At 38.7% G+C, this 21,472-nt stretch overlaps 1 protein-coding gene across 3 annotated transcripts in view; it reads right to left on the bottom strand.

The window, feature by feature from the left end:
- TRRAP (transformation/transcription domain associated protein) overlaps positions 1-18,563 on the bottom strand; it is a 109,765-nt gene extending 91,202 nt beyond the window's left edge. For 2 of the 3 annotated variants that reach the window (XM_063430377.1, XM_063430379.1), the window contains exons 1-12: positions 18,536-18,563; positions 12,121-12,270; positions 11,276-11,325; positions 9,755-9,865; positions 8,397-8,501; positions 7,814-7,897; positions 4,813-4,869; positions 4,079-4,204; positions 3,165-3,242; positions 2,377-2,465; positions 1,168-1,264; positions 270-408 (exon numbers count right to left, since the gene is read on the bottom strand). In XM_063430377.1, the coding sequence (XP_063286447.1) occupies positions 270-408; positions 1,168-1,264; positions 2,377-2,465; positions 3,165-3,242; positions 4,079-4,204; positions 4,813-4,869; positions 7,814-7,897; positions 8,397-8,501; positions 9,755-9,865; positions 11,276-11,325; positions 12,121-12,220 (1,036 nt within the window). In that variant the 5' untranslated portion in view covers positions 12,221-12,270; positions 18,536-18,563. The other variant, XM_063430378.1, reaches the window with a different exon arrangement.
- Between the last annotated feature and the right edge of the window lie 2,909 nt (positions 18,564-21,472).

Below are 21,472 nucleotides of genomic sequence, written 5' to 3'. Positions count from 1 at the left end.
CTATAATTCCTCCAGATAAGTGCTCTGTTTATACACTCCTTAATATATTGACTAGGATTGTTTGAGTAGCAAGCAGCTCATACACAGTTAATGAACAATCAGCTAAATACAAATGACCACGCAATCCCCTAAGAAATTCCAAACATGAATCTGCTAACTGAAGTCACATATTGTGAGTGTTGGAATGTTCTACAATAAGTAAGCTTGAAACCGCAAGCAATACGAGCTCAATAGGAGAAATGAATATGGGGGAGTATGTTGGTACATACGGCTTCTTAAATCTGTGCTAAGGATGTGCTTGGCAGCGATGAGAAGCTCTTTGCGTAGGTGTGCTGTTTCGGGTGGACAGTTGGTCAGTAACTGCAGCATCCCTTTCACCATCTGCTGAGAATGTTTTGCAACAGTGTCCTATAAAAACAGAAATCATAGACGATAAAAAGGAAAACATGGGTTATGGACAGAGGAAGAACTAGAATCCTGAAAAAAAAAATGATTGTAGCAGACCTTATGTTGTAAATAAAAGCTGCAAAATCACCTGTTAGGACGCAAGGTTTAAACTATGTTCACTGTGCATATGCCCAGCTACGATATTTGCACAGTCAGGAGTATTGGTAGCTCTCTGTCTGAAGTAGTGGAGGTGGGGAGTAGCGCCTGGCAGATCAAAGGTAAGAACACGACCATTCTAAAATGGTTTGATTACTTACAAATGGGAAGCTCCAGAGCAATCCTGACACCATAACCAGAGTTGTAGTGGTTATGGTGCATGGAATATTTCTTTAATACAGTTAAATTAGGACCTAAACAAAATCTCAACCTTTCAATTCATGTTTGAGATTATTATCAGTAGTTATGGTAAATAATATGTATGGTGCCACACAGTATTTGGTGTTATCCACTGACTGCTACATACATACAGCACTATAAATCCATTCAACATTGGAAGATATATCACACTTTTGGATGACATTGCTATATATTAACTATATTCTCCTGTGTGAATTCACAGTGCTGTAACCCCATTAGCAGTTTTCACGGAGTAATTGTTCTAGTCAGCAATGAGCAGTTACAATGTCATTGTGGTCAACAAGCTATGGTACAGTCTAAAGAAAAACAGGAAAGTCGTTCGTTTCAGCGCACGATGGGGAGAATCTCAGAATTGCAACATACCTGATAGATTCTGATGATGTAAGCCAGAAAGGACAGGGTTTTGATCTGAGCGGCTATAAAGTCAGCATAGAGCTCCTTATTGTATAACTTATGCTGCCTGCGAGACACAGAAAAGACTGATCAGTTGCATATTACTAATGGCACGGAAATTTATACAAGAAACACAATCACGTTGAACTGGAAACTTTATTGCAGACAAACAGCCATGCTGTGAGTATTATTTAGTTAGAGAAACCCTTTTTGCCTATATTTTGCATATAATTAAGTTTTCAGTTAACCACAAAATGTAATTTTTGGTGAGCAAACTCTATAGCAAGAATAAGTAAATATGAGGGGAAGGTGGAGAAACAAGTCTCAGAGTGATAGATTATCCTTACTGTTGCCTCTACCTTTTCATTCCATTCAGACCAAGTAACTTAAAGAAGAATGAATTATAGAGGGATTCAAATTAACTTTCTAGTGCATATAGGACATGTATAAACACTGCCTTTTCTCAGTAATGGCAGTGTTTACACTGCTGAACCTGCAGGGAAAATATATTTGCCGCAGAAAGACTGCACTTTTAAAGGGACACTATAGTCACCAGAACAACTACAGCTTGTAATGCCTTCAGGCATTTTTATGCAAACACTCCCTTTTCAGAGAAAAGGCAGTGTGTTTACATTGTCCCTAGGGACACCACCTCCAAAGGGCAACAGGTGCTTCCAGGTTCAGTGCTGCACAGTAGGCAGCAATGCCGTTCAGCATCTCATGAAGGAGGTGCTGATTCACCAAAACTGCATTTGGCCCTGCCCCCTTGCCGAATTTAGCCAATCCAATGCTTTCCCATGTAAAAATAAATAAATAAATAAATGTAAAAAACCGGCAATTCTGATGACACCAAGGGGACGTGGCCAGTGCTGGCAGACCCGCATGGCGCTGGAAATAAGGCGAGTTTTCATGCTTTTAAATGGGGTAAAGGGAAGGGTAAGGGGGGTAAGCCACCATGGGTTTAGCACTATAGGGTCAGGAATACATGTTTGTGTTCCTGACCCTATAGTGTTTCTTTAAGGCCATCTCATATTATGACACGCAGTCCTAGCTAGTGCTTCCCATAATGTTTTCACTGGGCATGGACTACTGGCACTGACATTTTAGAAAAAACGTGGTTATGTAGAAACTAAGCTACATGTCTAGAATTCAGTGGGAAACGCCATCAGCTGATCTTACCTGGCATTGCTGGATACCTGGGTTACTATTGTGCTCATAATCAACGGAACAAACTCAGACACCATGTTGTGAATGTTTAGTTTATAGAGCTGGGGACAAAAAGGAAAGAAAAAAAACATTCACCTTTAATTATGTGACCCATTGTCAACAAACAGATGCAGGCAACAGTAAAGGACCCAGACCATTTAATCTACCAATACATAATACAGATACCGTAACTGGTTTTAGTCAACTAGACGTATTATGAGAGCCACAATCTTTACTCATTATTCCCAAATAAACCAACAATCCATATTTGGCTATTTCGATTACCACTGACCCTATATATGCCAGTTTATACTAATTCTCCTGACTGACAACATGATATGTCATTTTCAAAATACATCTGTAACAAGCCCCAAACTAACTTAATTTTACAGCAAACAAATGAACATTTTTTAAATAAAGTTTTAGGTCCTGTAAATTATACACAATTGCAGGTTTCCCTCCTCTTAAGGGGTAGTTACACTTCCTACATTTAGAAAGAATGGGGGAGGGAGGGAGGGGGGGGGGGTTTCCCTCAAAGAGAACTCACTCATGAAAGAAAGTTAACCATCTGTTGATTTGTATCTTTTTTTGAGAGTTATTGAAAAAGACCAGTTTGACAAACAGGAAGATGCTCCCATATTTAAAGACATATGCTGTGGTACACCGTCAACCCCAAAAAGGTACCAACTATTGCCAAGCAATAAATAAGAGACGGCAAATACAGCACGGTGAATCATTGTCATCAATAGACAGCATCTTACCTGATACATGAGAACGACAATTATGGGAAGCTCAGCCAACACCTTTAAAGAAAGGGATCCCTTCGGGATGATGGTGTGCTGTGGAAAAAGCAGAAAAAAAATCTGTAAATAGTGAGCACATGAAAGGTGACGGCTATATATCTGTCCATTGATCTTCCTCCGAGTTAAATTCAAGACTCAAATCTTCCTGCAGTGACATGCGTTTTAACCAGGTGGCAGCAGAGAACTTGGAACAGCAAAGGCATTAATAAAAATAGCAAAATAGCATTAATAAAAATGGGTAGTACAGCAATATGGTAAAGGGAGATTCCCCCAAAGTTTTCTAATGGAAGAAAATAGTAAGAGGGAACCAGAACAGAGGATTCCCGCCATATCGGCCATTAAGTAAAATAAATTATTGTTTTGCATGATAATCTCTTTAGGTTTGCTGTGTGGAGTATAAATTGGATTAATAGAGAGTCTGTGATTGGCCTGTTAATGGGAGGGAGGGGAAGAGAGGATTTTTATTTTTTTTTACACTTTAAAAAAGGAGCACACAGAGGGAGGCAGGGAGGGAGAAGCAAGCTGACAAGAGGCGTAAAATATGCACAGCATTGACATTGGCAGCCCTGAGTTCTTGGCTGCCAACGTCAAATGTGCTGGGGATGCACCTTGCGCCCAGCACACAATTAAAAATCTCAGTATGTGCAGTGTTCCAAGCAAAAACTCTGCGCGCACACACACACACACTCCTACCACCATGACTATTTCAACACTGAAGTTGTCATGGTGGTTGAAGTAATCCTTTAAGGGTGTATTTAGATGTTTTTAATTATTATTATTTATTTTTTAACAGCACTGCGCTTTATAAAGAATATTTTAGGAGACATGTAGGTTTCTCATAATGCCTAAACAATGTCACCGTTGGCACTTACCGTTCTGGTTTCACTATCTTCACGTTCTGGGTTTACTTTTACGATGATGGTGGAAATCATTCCAACCATATCGGGTGTAGGAATAGTGTTATCAGGAATCACAGCTGGGTTCTCAAAGTAGCGATTCTTAGATAAAGAAAGAAGGGGGAAGAAAGGGGGGAGGGGGGGTAATGCATATTTATTCCATAGATTGAAATTAAGATATTATCACAACTGAATTTTAACCGCATATCAATATAGTCCTGTAATCATAAGAGTTCCATGGGTGGGAGGCTGAGTTACAGAGACAAAAGGCGAACAGGGACTTGGTATAAGACACAGCATACATGTCTGTTGTATATTCTAATGTGTCACATGAGCTTTATACCTGTGATGACTTTAGTGTGTGCTCATCGTGTATTACAGAAAGAGATACAGAACAATGAGGGCACGACATGGGGATTACAAACAGAAAAAAGGAGAAACATTAAAAGAAACACAAAGATAGAGTAAGCAACAGGGAATATGTAAATAGGCCTAGACTAATGAGTGGGAAAACGGACAGCGATGAGAAGAGGGAACAAAATAAACTAGTATTATGTGGGTTGGTAACATCAGGATTGAATAGCACCTAATTTATTTCTAACAAAACATTAATTTGTGTTCAGTTTATAGGAGATTTAGGTAAAAAAAAAAAAATAGAAAGTATTTGACCTTTTAACACAATCATTTCTTTCCATGTAATAAACACTTACCACAACCTTGGCCAACTCTTTATAAATCTGTCGCACAAAGTCCAAAAAATGATGAATCTAGAGAGTGCGTGGAAGAAAAGGAGAGTCTAAAATGAGCAAGGATATAGTTCCATCTACTCTATCCAACAGATAAAGATCGGTATTAATAAACATGGAAGGACACTTATGCAGGAAAAGTCATGATTCCTCTAAAGCGGAGGTTCCCAACCCAGTCCTCAAGTACCCCCCCCTAACAGTCCAGGATTTAGGGATTACTATGTTGTGTCTAAAGTGTTGTTTTTTTGTTTTGTTTTTCTAAAACACCTTAGACCAGTGGTTCCCAAACTTTTTAGGTTCAGGCGCCCTTAATATTTCAGTATTTTTCATAAGGCGTCCCAAGTCATGCGCTGCGGCATTTACTGGCGCTATAGTGTAATGTACAGTGTTGGTGTTTGAAGGGGTGCTTGTATATACCGTATATACTCGAGTATAAGACGAGTTTTTCAGCACATTTTTTGTGCTGAAAACCCCCCCACTCGTCTTATACTCGAGTCAGTTGTCTGTATTATGGCAATTTGCATTGCCATAATACAGACATGGACCGGGGGCTGGCAGGAAGCTGTAACTTACCTTCACAGCAGCTCCTGTCAGCTCCCTTGTCTCTTCTCCGGTGCGTGCAGCTCCCAGGTCAGCTCCCTCTGCAACTCTCGCGAGAGCCGCGGGGTCAGAGCGTTGCCACGGGTTACCGTGGCAACGCTCCGCGCGGCCGCGAGAGTTGCAGAGGGAGCTGACCTAGGAGCTGCACGCACCAGAGAAGAGAGAAGGGAGCTGACAGGAGCTGCTGTGAAGGTAAGTTACAGCTTCCTGACAGCCCCCTCCTACAGCCCATCCACTGGACCACCAGGGAGTGCGAGCCCCCCTCCCTGGCCAGCTAACAAGCAGGGAGGGGGGACGAAAACATAATAATAAAACAAATAATAATAAGAAAAAAAAATATTAAAATAATAACATAAAAAAATACAATTAATAATAAAAGAAAAAAAATAGTTACCTAAAAAAATAACATTAAAAAATATTAAAATAATAATTAATTAATAAAATGCCCACCCCCCACCAATGCTCTGCACTCACACACACACTGCACTGCATTCATTCTAAACACACTGCACTCATATACACACACTGCATACACACTGCACTCATATACACACACTGCACTCATTATACACACACTGCATACACTGCATACACTGCACACACACACACTGCACTCATACACACACTGCACTCATACACACACACTGCACTCATACACACACAGCACTCATACACACAGCACTGCATTCATTATATACACACTGCACTGCATTCATTATATACACACTGCATTCATTATATACACACTGCACTCATACACACACTGCATACACACACTGCATTCATTATATACACACACACACTGTAAATAAATATTCAGTTAATATAATTTTTTTAGGATCTAATTTTATTTAGAAATGTACCAGTAGCTGCTGCATTTCCCACCCTAGTCTTATACTCGAGTCAATAAGTTTTCCCAGTTTTTTGGGGTAAAATTAGGGGCCTCGGCTTATATTCGGGTCGGCTTATACTCGAGTATATACGGTAGTTTTTGTGTTTTAATACAGGGGTGTTTGATTGAAAAGGTGTGTCTGAATGGAATGTTCACTTTTAAATGCGGATGTACATTTGTGTGAAGTATTTGTGTTTGAGTAAAGGGGTGTTTTGGTATATAATTATTTAATTTTTTATGTAGGGGTGTGTATGTAATATTTGAGTTAGATTGCAGAAGTGTGCTTGTATGTTGTGCTGGTGTTTGACTGCTTGGATGTACACATACATACACACACACACACACACAAATATTCATGCACATTAACACACAGATGCATATAAATACACCGACACATACACACAAAGTCATATAGACACGGTCACACACACAAATATTAATACATGCCTGACACACACACACACACGATTTATTATAATTTTTTTTAATATCTCCAGCCACCCTCCTTTCAGCTTACGTTATGTGCCAGGACAGGCTGTCACTTCCTCCCAGCCGGCCGACATTACAGGGGTCGGGTCACGGTCTTAAAGGATCACAGTACCCGACCGGGCCCCTGTTCAGCAGTAATGTTTTCCCGGTGCTATAATCATGGCACCGGGGAAACATTCCGCGGCACCCCTGTGTGCACATCTAGGGCACCGTGGAGGGTTAGGAACAACTGCTCGAAAACAATCATATGACTGCTATCTACTTAAAATATATCAGATTCTTTAACATTTTACTACCAAATTCCAAAAAAAAAAAAAGACATACATTAGATTATTCATTATTATAGCGTCATGGAAAGCTAGGGTCAATTTTGTTTTACACCAAGCTTTCCATAGCAACTCATTTAGCTGAGGATATAAAAGGAAATTCAATTTATTGCACACATTGTTGGACTCAGCCAAGGGATTGTTATGTTTTTATGTTGTTCTTAGATAAGCCCTACATTAACAATTCACCTTACTTCTTTAAGACAAAATGAGAATATCTCTAATGAGAAGGAAAAAATAGGTATTTTTCTAAACCCTTACACACTTATTATGGTTTTTATTGAATGGGGCAGATATGTACTATAGTTATTGCTGCTGCCCAGGAGTCGTGGGAGTTTGAGCGAAGGGCAAAATTTTGTATGTTTGTATAAAAAAAAATTAAAAAAAAAAATAAATATATATATATATATATATATATATATATATCATACATTTGTTCAAAAAATATCAGAATAAAATGACAAAGAAAGGCAAAGTTCACTTTAAGAAAACGCAGTCATTAGGGCACTGTAAAATAAAAGTACATGCTCATTTTAATAAAAATCTGCACACTTAGATGGGATTAGAAACAAACAAAAAAAAGGATTAAACTTCCCAGTTTAGTAAATAGCAAGGAAATAGAACTGAATTTATTATAACTGTAGAAACAATATTTTACCTCTTGTGTGATAGGAGGTCTGAATTGCTTGTGCAGCTCAATGATGATTCTCAGACAGATTAAAACGTTCTCTTCATTCTCAGTCTGATCCATAAGGGGGAAAAAAAATATGTAAATGCCAAGACTTGTAACTGATAGAATATATACAAAAGTTCAACTATTTGAAGTTTTTTTTTTTTTTAATGCTCAGAATTTTATTAAAGGGGTAGTGTGCCTTACACATAATGTGTATACAATTCTCAGAAACTGCTGTTTGTGGAGGCCATGAAGCTACACTAACTGCCCAATGAAATTAAGATTTTTAATAAATGTCACAATATTCAGACTGGGATATTGAAACAACACAGCTTGTTTTTAAAAAAAAAAAAAAAGTCTGTACATCACTAGCATTTTAAATCGATTCAAAAGGGATTGAAAGTTACTTTATTTTTTTTTATTTTATTTTTTTAATACAAAACATATAGGTATTTACACCGGCTAGGTGTAATAATGTTAGCTATCACTATAAATTAATAAGAAATTGAGTAGATTTTTAAAAGACTACATTTTTGCTTGACATATCAGGAATACTGATAGACTATACCTCAAGAAAACGGAACATAACAGACAGAATGTTTTTGGTATGCGGCCGTAGGTGTTCGTTTGTGGGTATTCGGTGAATTATTTCTAAAACCAACTTCCGAAGTTGCTGAAATGTTAAGAGAAGAGAAATTAATTAAAAAAAGATATAGTTAGAAAGAAAGAAAAAAAAAAGAAAGAAAAAGATTTAACAAAACTAAACACCATTGCACAAAAATCATATTTTTGTTTATTTTCTCTATTATATTTATGTATTTTTTTTTACAAACTTTCAGAGTCTATTCAGTCACAAAGTACTAATCAGGAGAGATTATTTTTCAATGATAACAACGGGCTGTAAGTGTGTCTGCATTAGCCTAACTAAATTTTAAAAAGACACCAATCCATCCCACTGCTCCCAATCTGCATACTTCTATGTTTCACAGTTGTGCAGTTCATCTGTACTCTTTGTACTTCACGTATGACTAGTACCAGTTTTGGGGGAATATAATTTTTTTTTTTACTAAAAACACCATAATGCAATATCAGCAGGTTATTTGTCCTACAGTTAGGCTGTAAATTATGTAATGTAAACCATTTTATTTATTTTATAAATTATGTATAACCTTGTAATATTTCCATCAAAACAAATAATCCAGTTTTGCAAAATATGGTAGCAGTGCAGAACAAAAAAAACAAACAAAACAAAATCCACAGTCAAATATTAATATTTATATTATTGTGTAGCATTGCAGTGTCCAAAAATTACCAACCGAATGTAAAAATTAAGCCTGTGTGAGGGTGCTTAACGACCATATGCTTTGGCACAGTTACACAAAACTATTTTGCTAAACAGGAGAATGCAAGATGTTATGAGCCCTTACAAATAATTAATGATCTGTAATTAATGTTCTGTGCCTTCCTACCCACCTACCCAGTCGTTATTTGTTGGGATGAGTGAGCAAAAATTCTAGCATAGTTACAGTTAGGAAGTACTGAGGGGCTTGTCATTTAAAAGTCCCCTAACCAAAAGCTAGAATGAAGAGTAACATATAAATTATTTTCCAACCTGGACTGTGATGTGATTGCTGGGGAGATTTTACTTTTTACTGCCATCCCGGATGGACAGAATGGACACTGCTAATGCAGAAGTAATGCAAAAGTCACGTCCCACGGACTGCCCTGGGGGAAACCATGGAAAGGGTGCTCATAGACTTTTAGCAACGTAACCACTCAGATGGAGTAATCTTTATGTTGCCTAGAGTGTCCTTTTAAAAACATGGAATGTATGATTCTCAATAAGTAATTTAAAAAAAAAAATGATAATAATAATAATAATAAAGCACACACACAAAACATTTTCCTAACAATTTGTCTTTGTACCTGAGCAGGCTTTTCCTGAAGAAATTGAACTTCTCCGTCTTGTAGAAATGTGAGAAATCGAGGGATAATGTGTTCCAGAAATGTAGAGTACTGGGCCGATGTGGTTACATTCTAAAATAGGAGGTGGAAAAAAAATTGACTTTACTTTGAAATCCGTGTTTGCACGAGCATGTAACCCATATTGCTAAAAACACATCAGACCTCATTTAATCTATAGAGCTTTAACATAATCCAACTCTAATTTAGAGATCCCAAAGTGCCTTGAAATGTGAGGGTGTTTTTTTTTTGTTTGTTTTTATAATATATGATTATTATTATTAAATGATTTGTTCACTTACTCTTGCCGTTCTCGCTCTAGCAATGTGTAATTGGTAGATCACACAGACAGCCACTACAGATGGACTTAACCCTGAAATGTTAACACTGCAGTTTCTTAAAATATACATTTCAGGGATGAAGTGGTCTGGCTGGCTAGAGTGTCCATTTAACAAGCTCTGAATCCAACAATCTGGTTATATATATTTATATATTTCTCCATGAAGCAACAAATTACACAAAAATATTCTTTCCGGTATTTTCTATTATGTCTGGTTGGATTTTTTTCTTACAAAGCAATCAGATCTTATCAGTTTTACTTCCAGCACCATTTGTGAAATGTGCACAAACACACAACCACTCACCAGCACACCACACACACACACACACGCCACATTTCACTTTGTTAGGTGTATCAAGAATGATAATCTCATCATTTTGCTTTATTGTTCATGCCCTTTATACCTCCATCACATAAATAATTACAAGAAGCAATCAAGCAGGAACAGCAAGGTACGCAACATCGACTTGAATGCAGACAAAACATTTTTGGGTGGTCAATGGAATGCCAAGTCCTCATTTCAACAAAATCAACATAAAGATTTTTTATTTATTTTTTTTACTGATAAATGTAAAAGTAAAGTTTAATTTCTACTAATCGGGAATCCCTATGCAGAGGAGAGACAAGGTCTTTCTTTATCCTTAAAGGAACACACCACACACACACAAAGCACTTGCTGAAGTGCTTTGTGTGTCTGGAACCTGTGACAATTTATAAAAGTGCAGATTTCAATAAAATAAGCATTTCTATAAATAGAGGCAGAAACACCTCAGCAACCAGGCAGGTTTTCTTCCACTTGCATTAGCTATGCTAAGATGTGCCTGCCTTCCACTTCACCCCTATTCTCAATAAGCTGCTTTACATCCGCGCATGTGCTCACGACTCCAGGTCAGAGGCTTTTAGAAAAAGTTGAGAGCTTCCAAACGCTGCAGACAAGAGATCTTCAGCTTTTGCAAGCTATTTGTAGATATGCAGATATAGGGACATCTAGTAAATAGAGATTTTTATTTAAATGGACAATGGATAAATCCCTTTGAAGCAATACACACAACAGTTTTCTAAGGATTTGACTGGGTTTACAGTTAATGAAGATCTGCCTTGCAGCAATGAGCACCGTAAGGGACTGAAAATGAGATATCACATACCTCAAAGTTCTCGCTGACCTCTTGCATCATTTTCAACTTTGTTTCATCAGCTTAATTGGGAGTAAAAAAAAAAAAAATTAAAATAAAATTAGTATACAAAAACCAAGATAAGTAAATGACACAGTGACAATCAAAGCAATCAGATCTTATCAGTTTAGCTTTCAGCGCCCAATGTGAACAACACTAACACACACACACACATACACACATACACAAATATATCATTCACAACAAGCATACAAGTCACATTTTTGGGGCTCAAGAGCAATATTTTCATCATCTTGCTTGATTTTCACAGTAAGAAGCGTGGAAGCGCCTCTAGCGGCTGTCATTGAGACAGCCACTAGAGGCTGGATTAACCCTAATGTAAACATAGCTGTGTCTCTGAAACAGCTATGTTTACAGCAGGCAGGGTTAACCCTAGAGGGACATGGCACCCAGACCACTTCATTGAGCTAAAGTGGTCTGGTTGCCTATAGTGGTCTTTTAATTTTAAGTGGCACTGTCACTTCTCTGGAATTTACACCATCAAATGAAACATTGAGAATTCATCTATAACGTGTATACCCATTCATTTGTATATTTTTAATTTAAAGAGGATTTCCATCATAAAAATGATAGAAAATACCTCGTAATGCAATTAAGATAAAGATTGCAGATCAAGAGATTAGGGTTTCTACACTGTGTTCTTGTTTTTTCCTCATAAATACATACGTGTTAAATACATGAGTAAGCAAACATAGTATTGAAACCCCTGAGAAGTGCTGGCTCCCGTTAAAGCCTATTAATGGTAAAGAAGAAACAAAAAAATAAAAATAAAAATAAAGTAAAGATACAAAACATACGTGTATTGACATCTGTAAGGGCAGCAACAAACTGGAGGTATTTCTTCATCAGAGTGGTTTGGTCGACCACAGTGGGTCCAGGCGGAGGTACAAAAGACATTTTCTTTCCTTGTTTAGATTACAAATGTAGGAAGGTAAGTGTCATTCCACCTGCAAGAGCAAAATCGAAAAAGTCATAAAACAGTACTAATGTTCCCGCTATAACCGGTATGAGCAGCTCCCGGGAACTTGATGGCATGCACAATGCAGTATTGCAACTAGACATTAAACATGGGTGTTTAGCTGTAATGTAATGAAAATTATCTTTTAAAATACAGAAGGATGGGAATAAATATAACCTCCAGTAGAACAGTCACGGACACATGTGAAGTACTTCAAATGTGAAGTAAACTTTTAATGAGGCTCAGGTTTAATCTATGCATTGTCCTGGGAGAACCACTTCCTGTCGTTCCACAATGGTGGTTTAAAAACCAGCAGGGCAGTTGTGCATGCGGCATCCCACAATTCCCTGCACTGCTGCAGACTGCATGACATGCTGATGGTCTAGGACTCTAGGTAATTCTGGATTAACAGCATGAATGTTTTGATAGTCATAATTAAAGAAGTATATTAACTGGATGTAGCAGACATACATAAAATTATATACCCATGCATACGTGTCAATTATCAAACCCCTGATTGCATTCATAAAACCTCCTCAAGTGATATCTTTTGTGTTTTGTTAACCCAGGTCACCCTTCCTTCTATACACAATATGTGGTGTATTTGTTAGACAACGAAAAGTAACAAACTGAAATGAAGACAACAGTCAATTTGGAGAAATTCTCTAACTCATTTGTAGTCACAGCGTAGATATTTTACCATTCAGATTTCAATTTGCTACAATTGGGTGGTTAGTGTATAACCTGTGAATCATCACACTCTTACATAGATCAATGTAATGTCCTAAATTCAGTGTGAATGCATTTGTGTGCGTCTGTGTCTGTTTGTGATACATGTGCGTTTTATACGATGCCTTTATAGTCAAAGTTATGAGATTTGTAAAAAATTACATTTGGAAGGGGTAGTTACAGGACTAGTTACACCTACTGCAGCAGAGGGATAAACTCTACATGTGCAGCGTTTCTTAACTAAACACTGCACATTTCAGACGGATTTCAGACCCCATCACCACTTCGAATAAACGAAGTGGCTATGGTGCTTGGTGTAACCCTTAAAGGCCATTATAAAAAGGAGTTTTCTACAAAATTAGCTACATATTTACAGGTAACGCATGCTAGATGATAAATACACTAGAAATTAAAAGCTGAACTGAGGCATTCAAAGCAGTTGTAATGGTTTAGTAAAAATAATAATATTAATAATTAAATAATACGAAGAAGAATATTCTTCCAAGGGAAAGTTCACTGAGCAGATCAGTGATTATATATAAAAAAAAATTAAAAAAAAAGAAATCTATGACTGTATCCTCTTTTTATAGGTGACAATCCAAGTCCCAAAGGAACACTAGGGTGTTTGGAATATAAAGCTGTATTCCTAACACTCTAGTGTCCCTCCTCCCGTGCAGCAGGCTTGTGGCAATGAAAGGGTTAAAACAATTATCAAATTCCAGTGCTGAAGTCCCTTGACATTCCCCCCTTAACGTCATCACGAGGGGGAACCTAATGCGCATGCACGTCAAGCTCTTTGCGCGCCTTCCCAATAAGAAAGCAGTGAATCATTGCTTTCCTATGGGGTTTTGCAATATGCTGGACGTCCTGATGCAAAGCGCAAGGACGCCCAGCGTCATTTTGCAGAAAGCAGTTAGTGCCCATAGTGGCTGTTTGGTAGACTTTCTAGAAAACGTTAATGTTTTACATTGCAGGGTTAAAGGGACAGACACTGCAACCAGACCACTTGAATGAGATGAAATGGTCTGAGTGACTATAGTGTCTCTTTATTAAATGATTATAGGGCATAGATGCTGACCTTTCTCTCTCACAGAAAACAGGGATTCTGAGAATGAATATGGTTTACATTTTGTAATTTGAAAATCAAAGGTTGTCTGAATCTGGATGACTTTACAGTAGGAGCATAAGGTAGCAGTGAGGAGTACACCACAGTGCTAAAAAAGAAAGATGGGGGCCTAAATCTAAACCTAAGAAGGATTATTATTATTATTATAGACTGCTCTGTTAAAGGGACACTATAGTATAGACACCAGAGCCAACACAGCTTAATACAAAAGTTCTGGGGGATATAACCTTACCCTGCAGTGTCAGAATAAAACCCTGGTTACATTTCTGCCCAAGTTCACCTCTAGTGGGTGTCACTTAGATAGCCACAATAAGTGGTTCCTGGGTGAGGTTCTTCAATCTTTGCAGGACCTACGTTCAGCTTCTCAATGCAAAGCGTGGAGACACTGAACACTCCTAAAGATGCTCTGATTCAATACATCTCTATAAGGAGATGCGGATTAATACAGTGCTGCAATTTTCCGCGCATGCGTACTAGCCTCCACTGCGTATTCCCAACACTATAGTGTTCCTTTAAGACTCCAAACAAAAAAATAAAAAGACACCAAAAGAGGTTGATCTGGGTGCTTTCACAAATATCTGCCACGACTTGCTATACACAGAATAGCAGATAAACACAAAGGAGGAAATCTGTGGAAATGTTACACGTTTTACAAGTTTTTATCAATTTAGTTTTCCTTTCAGTTATTTCTCCTTGTGATGGAGGCAGACTGTTTATTGAAGCCTCAGCAAGAGGAGAGAGGAGGAAGGGAAGCAAATACAGAATTGAACAACTTCAAACCTTCCTGATTCAAACATAAAAAGACCTAAAGGGAACATTACAAATACCATAACCACTACAGCACCCTGTTTTAGAATGGTTTGATATCTTCTGTGTGTCACTGCTTGCTTCCTCTCCACTACCAGGAGAGCTACTTAGGAGCTTCCGTTAGCTCTTCTGAGCCAAGCCTTGCATTGCAAGCTCATTGGCCGAGTGCACAAGCCGATTGTGCCAGCTGTTTGTACTCAGCCAATGAGCTAATCCTTGCACGATTGGGCTCAGACGGAGAGAATTCAGCTCTCATGTAAGCAGTAGTAAAAGTGGGTAGTGGTGCCCAGTGGTCCCCACGTAAGTAGTTAATCCATTGTGAAACCATTTGACTACTTGCACTGGTGGTTATGGTACTTGGAGTGTTCCTTTAACAGATTCAATGCTGCAGAATATGCTGAAGCTTTATAAATAAACCATTTAACACACACAATTACACGGTTAACACTTTAAGATAGTGCCAAGTGATAGTCAAAACAAGCAGTGGATTATCATCCAAGCACCCTACACGCGCAAGGCAGGAAACAATGATTCGAAAATGGTTCTACAAAAATACACCAGATAAAATAACTGCGAACCACATTTGCAATGTATTGTATTTATCTTGTGCTCTATCTTAGTGGGAGGTTTGTGACTGTGGTAAGAACTGCATGTACACTCTTCTAGAATGGTTGGATACGAGGGCCCGGCCCCCAGATGTGAAACGGGGTGCCAAGCTCCCACTTGCATCTCCAGCATTCTGGGTCAAAATCCGCTGAGAAAGCGGCCAGTTTGTTGGGTGTTCTGTACCAGTAAGAGAGAATTGTGTAGCCAACGTCTTGGTATCTATTGCTGATTGAGGATTTGTAAATAAGGAGGAATAGCTCCTGCCATTCGTTGGAGAGAAGGAGCGGGTCTAAATCGCTCTGCCAATTCTGTGTTTCTTTTTAACTTTGATTTATATGGTACCATTATTTGCCATAAAACTCAGAACCTCTACTATATTCAGTTCCTCCCTTCCCCCCCATCGAAAATACAGTAAGCTTAAATTGCCTCTTGGCTACGCTTAGCTCTTAATAACACCCACTGACAGCCCACCTGACTGAATGGACACTTTGTAGCAGTGTCAGATGTACTACTGTAACCCAAAATAAATGCATTTGCCTAGCAGTCCATTTCATATTGTGAACATCTGGAGCAAAATTGACAGATGCTCACAAAACACTCCAAACGCGTAAAAGCAGTTTCTGACATGCTTTTCCCACATACCCCCTTGTCCCATTTCCAAAACTTGGCACATTTATGAACTCATTAGAGACAATTTGGGAACGACCCCGGCAGTCAAGCTGTCCTGATTCACTCCGCTTGAACAAATTAAAAGTTATGCTAATAGCAACATGCATGACGGGGCTGACAGAGTTAGATTAGTGTGTTTTTCTTGAGATTGCTTGTTTTTTATAAGGTAGGATGTTTGTAGGCATTGTTGAGGTTTTCCCTGATTCTGTTAATCCTTTTTACATGCTATTACTCTCCCTGGTCTGTTCTCTACTGCAAATGTATTTCCTACTAATTTATATTTTGTTATGGCTATAATCTGACAAGTACAATAATTTGATACACTATTACTGTGCCGCATCCCTATTTCTATGGTCACTTATCTAGCTTCACTTACTTTTGGATTACAGGATAATTTGTTTTTTTCTTTTGGTGTACATTGTATCCACTACTTGCGTTGCAAGGACTTAAAGGGACACTACCGAAAACAACTTTAGCTTAATGAAGTAGTTTTGGTGTATAGATCATGCCCATCGTGGCTCATTTTTTAATGCCTATAGTATCCCTTTAATATACATTAGCATTTCTTTCAATTTAAATCCGGGATAGAAATAGAAGATTATATGTGAATTTTTGTATTATAGTGATTCTAGAAGTATTTCTATTTATATGAACATATATAATAAATATTGAGTGCAGGGCATTAAATAAACAGATCTTTACCACTGTTGTGGGGTATTTTATTGGTAGGATACTGTAGGTTTTGGTTATATTATTAATGACTAACTATATTTATTATATAGTTGAAACGTGTGTGATCATACTTTTAATATAATCAACTAAAGGTTATATTTAATTTTTTATTTGGCACACCATTATCCTTTTCTTTTCATCTCATCTCAAAAGAGCAAATCCTTTGGGCTACCCCTTATATGTGATGCTCTAAAATTGCCTGTTTCTTTTGCATGCCTTTTAATTTAGAACGGTAAAAAAAAAAAATGTAGAAAAGGAAAATATATACAATGTTTCGCCATAGTAAGAAAGATCTGTTCAACTCGGCCTAATGCCTCTTGAAAAAAAAGTGAATATCTAGCAAGAATACAAGATTGCCAATCACCGTATCCTGCCGAGATCCCTTTTTCCATGACAAAATGAGCTTCAAATCCAGGTAACTCATTGAATGACACAAAAATTGGGCATTTACATTTAAAAAAAAAAACATTTAAATCACAGCTCAAACACACCAGCACCACATTCATTTAACTGTTCATGACCAGGTACATATGCTTCCAACAGCTACATAACCGTACCTATCAAAGGTGACCAAACATAGCTCATAGATTGGCATAATAATCCAGTTAGCCATGTACTTGTTTATCTATATGCTAACAGACTAGACAGCAAAGCAAATATTTAATATACAATACAGTATACTGAAAATTACACAGCTGAGTAACTGAGTGAACCCTTCCCCTCTTTATCCAATGACATCCTCAGTTTTGTAAATCATAAGCACCTCTGTTTCCCTGGCACAGCAGAGCACCAACATTACTGTTTTACTGACACAGGAGAAAGCCACCACATTTTCTTCCATGTCACAGCCATTTAACAATATATTGTTTTACTACAAATAACAATATCGCCCCCATTTAACCCCAGGTATAACCCAGTGCCAGTACTATTCCTTCATTCTGTGATACTTGTACTCCACCTCATAAAGCACACCAGTGATGCCAATAACAGAATTTAACATTAAACTGGCTGCAGCAACAGTGTCTGTCATTCACTTGTATGGGATCTTCTAGAACAGGGGTAAGCAGCCTTCAGCACCCCAGATGTTGTGGACTACATCTCCCATCATGCTCTTACAGCCATAATGCTGGCAAAGCATCATGGGAGATGTAGTCCACAACATCTGGGGTGCTGAAGGCTGCCTACCCCTTTTCTAGAAATTCCATTAGATTTTTGCAAATGCTGGAATTGTGAAATTTCTAATAATACTAATAGTAATAATACTAATAATGATCATGCTAATAATAATACTAATAATGAGTGATGTATGTTCCCAGTTGGGCTGTTTTGCTATAAAGGGTGATTATTATATCTACCTGTGTGAGCATTGGCCAGGGGCTGCCCCAGGCGTGCAGGAAGGTAGGGCCTTGTTCCTGGGCCCTTTGTGGCCCCTGTACCCGGGATCCAGGAGCCGGTGTTTAACATTCACACTATGGAGTCTCCCCCGCCACCCCAATGCGGTGACCTCGCTCCCCGGAACCCCTTACCCATACACCCGCGGGTCACAGTCACACCGAACAGCGATCAGCCATCTGCACTAACTCACCGCATCCGCCGCCGCCTCCCGCTCTGCCAGGCTTGGAGTCCTGTCCCAGCAGCCTTTGCGCCGGCTCACAAGCCACCCTGAAATAACTTTGTGACCCTCTATCTGAGAGCCGGGATAGGAGCCCTTACATGACCCCCGCTATCACCCACCGCCGGGCAGACCGCTATCAGGGATCCAGGTGGGCGCATTCAAATAAAATAAACATTAAATATTAAAGGGACTATATTCTGCGGCGGAGTGATATGGATAATATGACCATAGGTTTGGAAGGACTTAATGCGTCATCAATAAGCGACCGCAGCAAGGAAGAGTGTCATCAGGGGCGGGCTTAACTCTATAAGTTTTGATTGGTCAATTTTTGTGCAGCTTTCCCTTTCACTAATCTCAGTGTAGAAGGAATGGCTGAGTGAGCTGTGTATGGGGATGGGGGGAGGAGTGAACCCAGGGCTGCTACCTTACTGGGAATTTCAACCTTTTAGTTTTTTGTTGTTGTTTCTTTTGAATGAACATAGTATGAGACCAGCTTTGGCTGGGAAATAAAATGGCCAGTTGGGAATAAAATACTTTAAAATTAGAAATGACCTTAATTTTACACCAGGTGGTCTATTCACTAACTGTAACCAGATGATAGCAAATTAAAGTCTAAATTGTAAAATTAAAGATATAATATACAATCTATGACTACTGGAGACTATTACAGTTGGAGAATTTCCATAGATCAGCTATTTTACATTTAATAATGCCATTCAGATCCCCAATGTGGTTCAATTCAGAGTTTATTGAATAAACCTCAGAAACCCTTTTTATTGCCATATATCCCCCCTGAACATATTGTCCATATTGTTATTAAAACCCTCATCTTGTTTCCTCCTGAAGTACGATCATTCAGCTCCTCTTTGGATTATTCATTTTTATTTTTTTGTACTTTGAATTGCATGCATACTGTGCGGAACTGGAACTTCTCTTGTCCCTTCAAAATACAGCACACTGTGGCAGTTATGGTGCTTTTAACATTACGGCTATCAGTGACAGACATCCCAACATGCAAAAATGCATTCCAAGGAGATGGCTGCACCAGCTACGGCGCAACCCTCCCACACACACAGCCACCAAACATGTATGAACACCTTGGCTCACAGATACACAAACTGGCGCATACATACACTCAGATACACACACTGACAAACACTCAGATACGCACACTGGCACATACACTCAGACTCAGTCTGTGCCTGTGGTGCTTCTATTCTTAACTCGTGGATACTTTTCCTTATGCTGCAGCTAACTCCACACTCAATCTATTAAGGAGTAACACATGTGTTTAAAATCATATGTAGCCTGTAGGACCCAGGAAATGCCCAGTCTCCTGGACCTCACAGGTATAATCCCCATTAGGGATTAACCCAATTTAAATTAATGGTGTAACAGGGCCCAGGATATGCACAGTCTCAATTTTGTGTAATTTTGCAGCAATGCCAACACCTTTGGGCTCTAATAAATCAAGCCCTTAGTGGTTCTTTATCTTTACACGAATTTGCCCGTCTTCATATTTTGTATGTATGCATCTCTACTGTCTATTCTCTGCCGTCATAAGTACTCACACATTATTTTAATTTTCAGTTTTATCAATGAATAATACATAATGCTGCACGCAATGGGTATGCAGCTTACAACAGCATCCCTGTCCTGTTATTATTCTTATTTATATAGCACCAACTTATGCCGCAGCGTTTTACAATATAAAAAAGTGGGGAATATTGACTGATCTTTCAAGAAATGGTACCTCTGCATATGGCTTTTGCTGTAAGACTTGTCAGCAGGGAGTCCTGAGTGAAACTTCTGAATGCTGTTTAGTACACAGGCTGTAAGAGGTATAGATTTAGGGGTGAGATAGAACAGCAATCACGAGAAGGCATGCAGATATTGAGATGAGAAAAATCAATTAATCAAGGAAAAAATTGCAAAAGAAAAAAAATATTTGAGAATTCAAGATCAAAAGGATAAGGGAATGGGAGAGATCAACTAGGTGAAAGTTATAGATGGGGAACATGAATTGACCAGACTATATGTGGAATAACCCCAACACCCAACACTAACAAAAATAAACCTTTAAAGAAACACTAAAGTCATCAGAACAGCTACAGCGTATTGTATTTGTTCTGGGGAGTAGAATCATTCCCTTCAGGCTTTTTGCTGTAAACACTGTCTTTTCAGAGAAAATGCAGTGTTTACATTACAGCCTAGTGATACCTCCACTGGCCACTCCTCGGATGGCTACTAAAACTGGAATAAAGGTAAGATTTTGCTATATTTATGGGGGAAGGATTGTGGGGGGGGGGGAGGGCGGGGGGGCTAGATGGTGGTTTTAACACTACAGAGTCAGGAATACATGTTTGTGTTCTTGGCACTATAGTGTACATTTGAAGCACCATTCATAGGTGGATTTAGCTGTTCATCTCAAACTCCTCATAGAGATGCATTGAATCAATGGAGGCGTTAAACATTCCCCATAGAGATACATTGATTCAATGCATCTTTATGAGGAGATACAGATTGTTGCAGCATTTTGCAGCCAATCCTATAAAACATTGGATTGGCTGAAATTATCAAGCCTGATAATCTCAGCCATAGAGGCAGGGCCAGTCAAGGGGAGACCAGCACAACATGGGGAAAAAAGGTGCGTAAAAACAAAAGGGGTCTGGTCACCTCAACACACACATCATGACAGGCAGACACACACACACACCATGGCAGACAGACATACGTACACACACCATGACAGACAGACATACACACTCACACACACCATGAAAGACATACACACACCATGGGAGACATACAAATACACACATCATGACAGACATACACACACACACACACCATGACCAGGGCCGGATTAAGAGCCCAGTGGGCCTGGTGCTGATAATTATGATGGGC

The sequence above is a fragment of the Pelobates fuscus genome, chromosome 8 (assembly GCF_036172605.1).
Source record: "Pelobates fuscus isolate aPelFus1 chromosome 8, aPelFus1.pri, whole genome shotgun sequence".
NCBI classification, from domain to species: Eukaryota; Metazoa; Chordata; class Amphibia; order Anura; family Pelobatidae; genus Pelobates; species Pelobates fuscus.
This window is presented reverse-complemented; position numbering and strand designations above follow the sequence as displayed.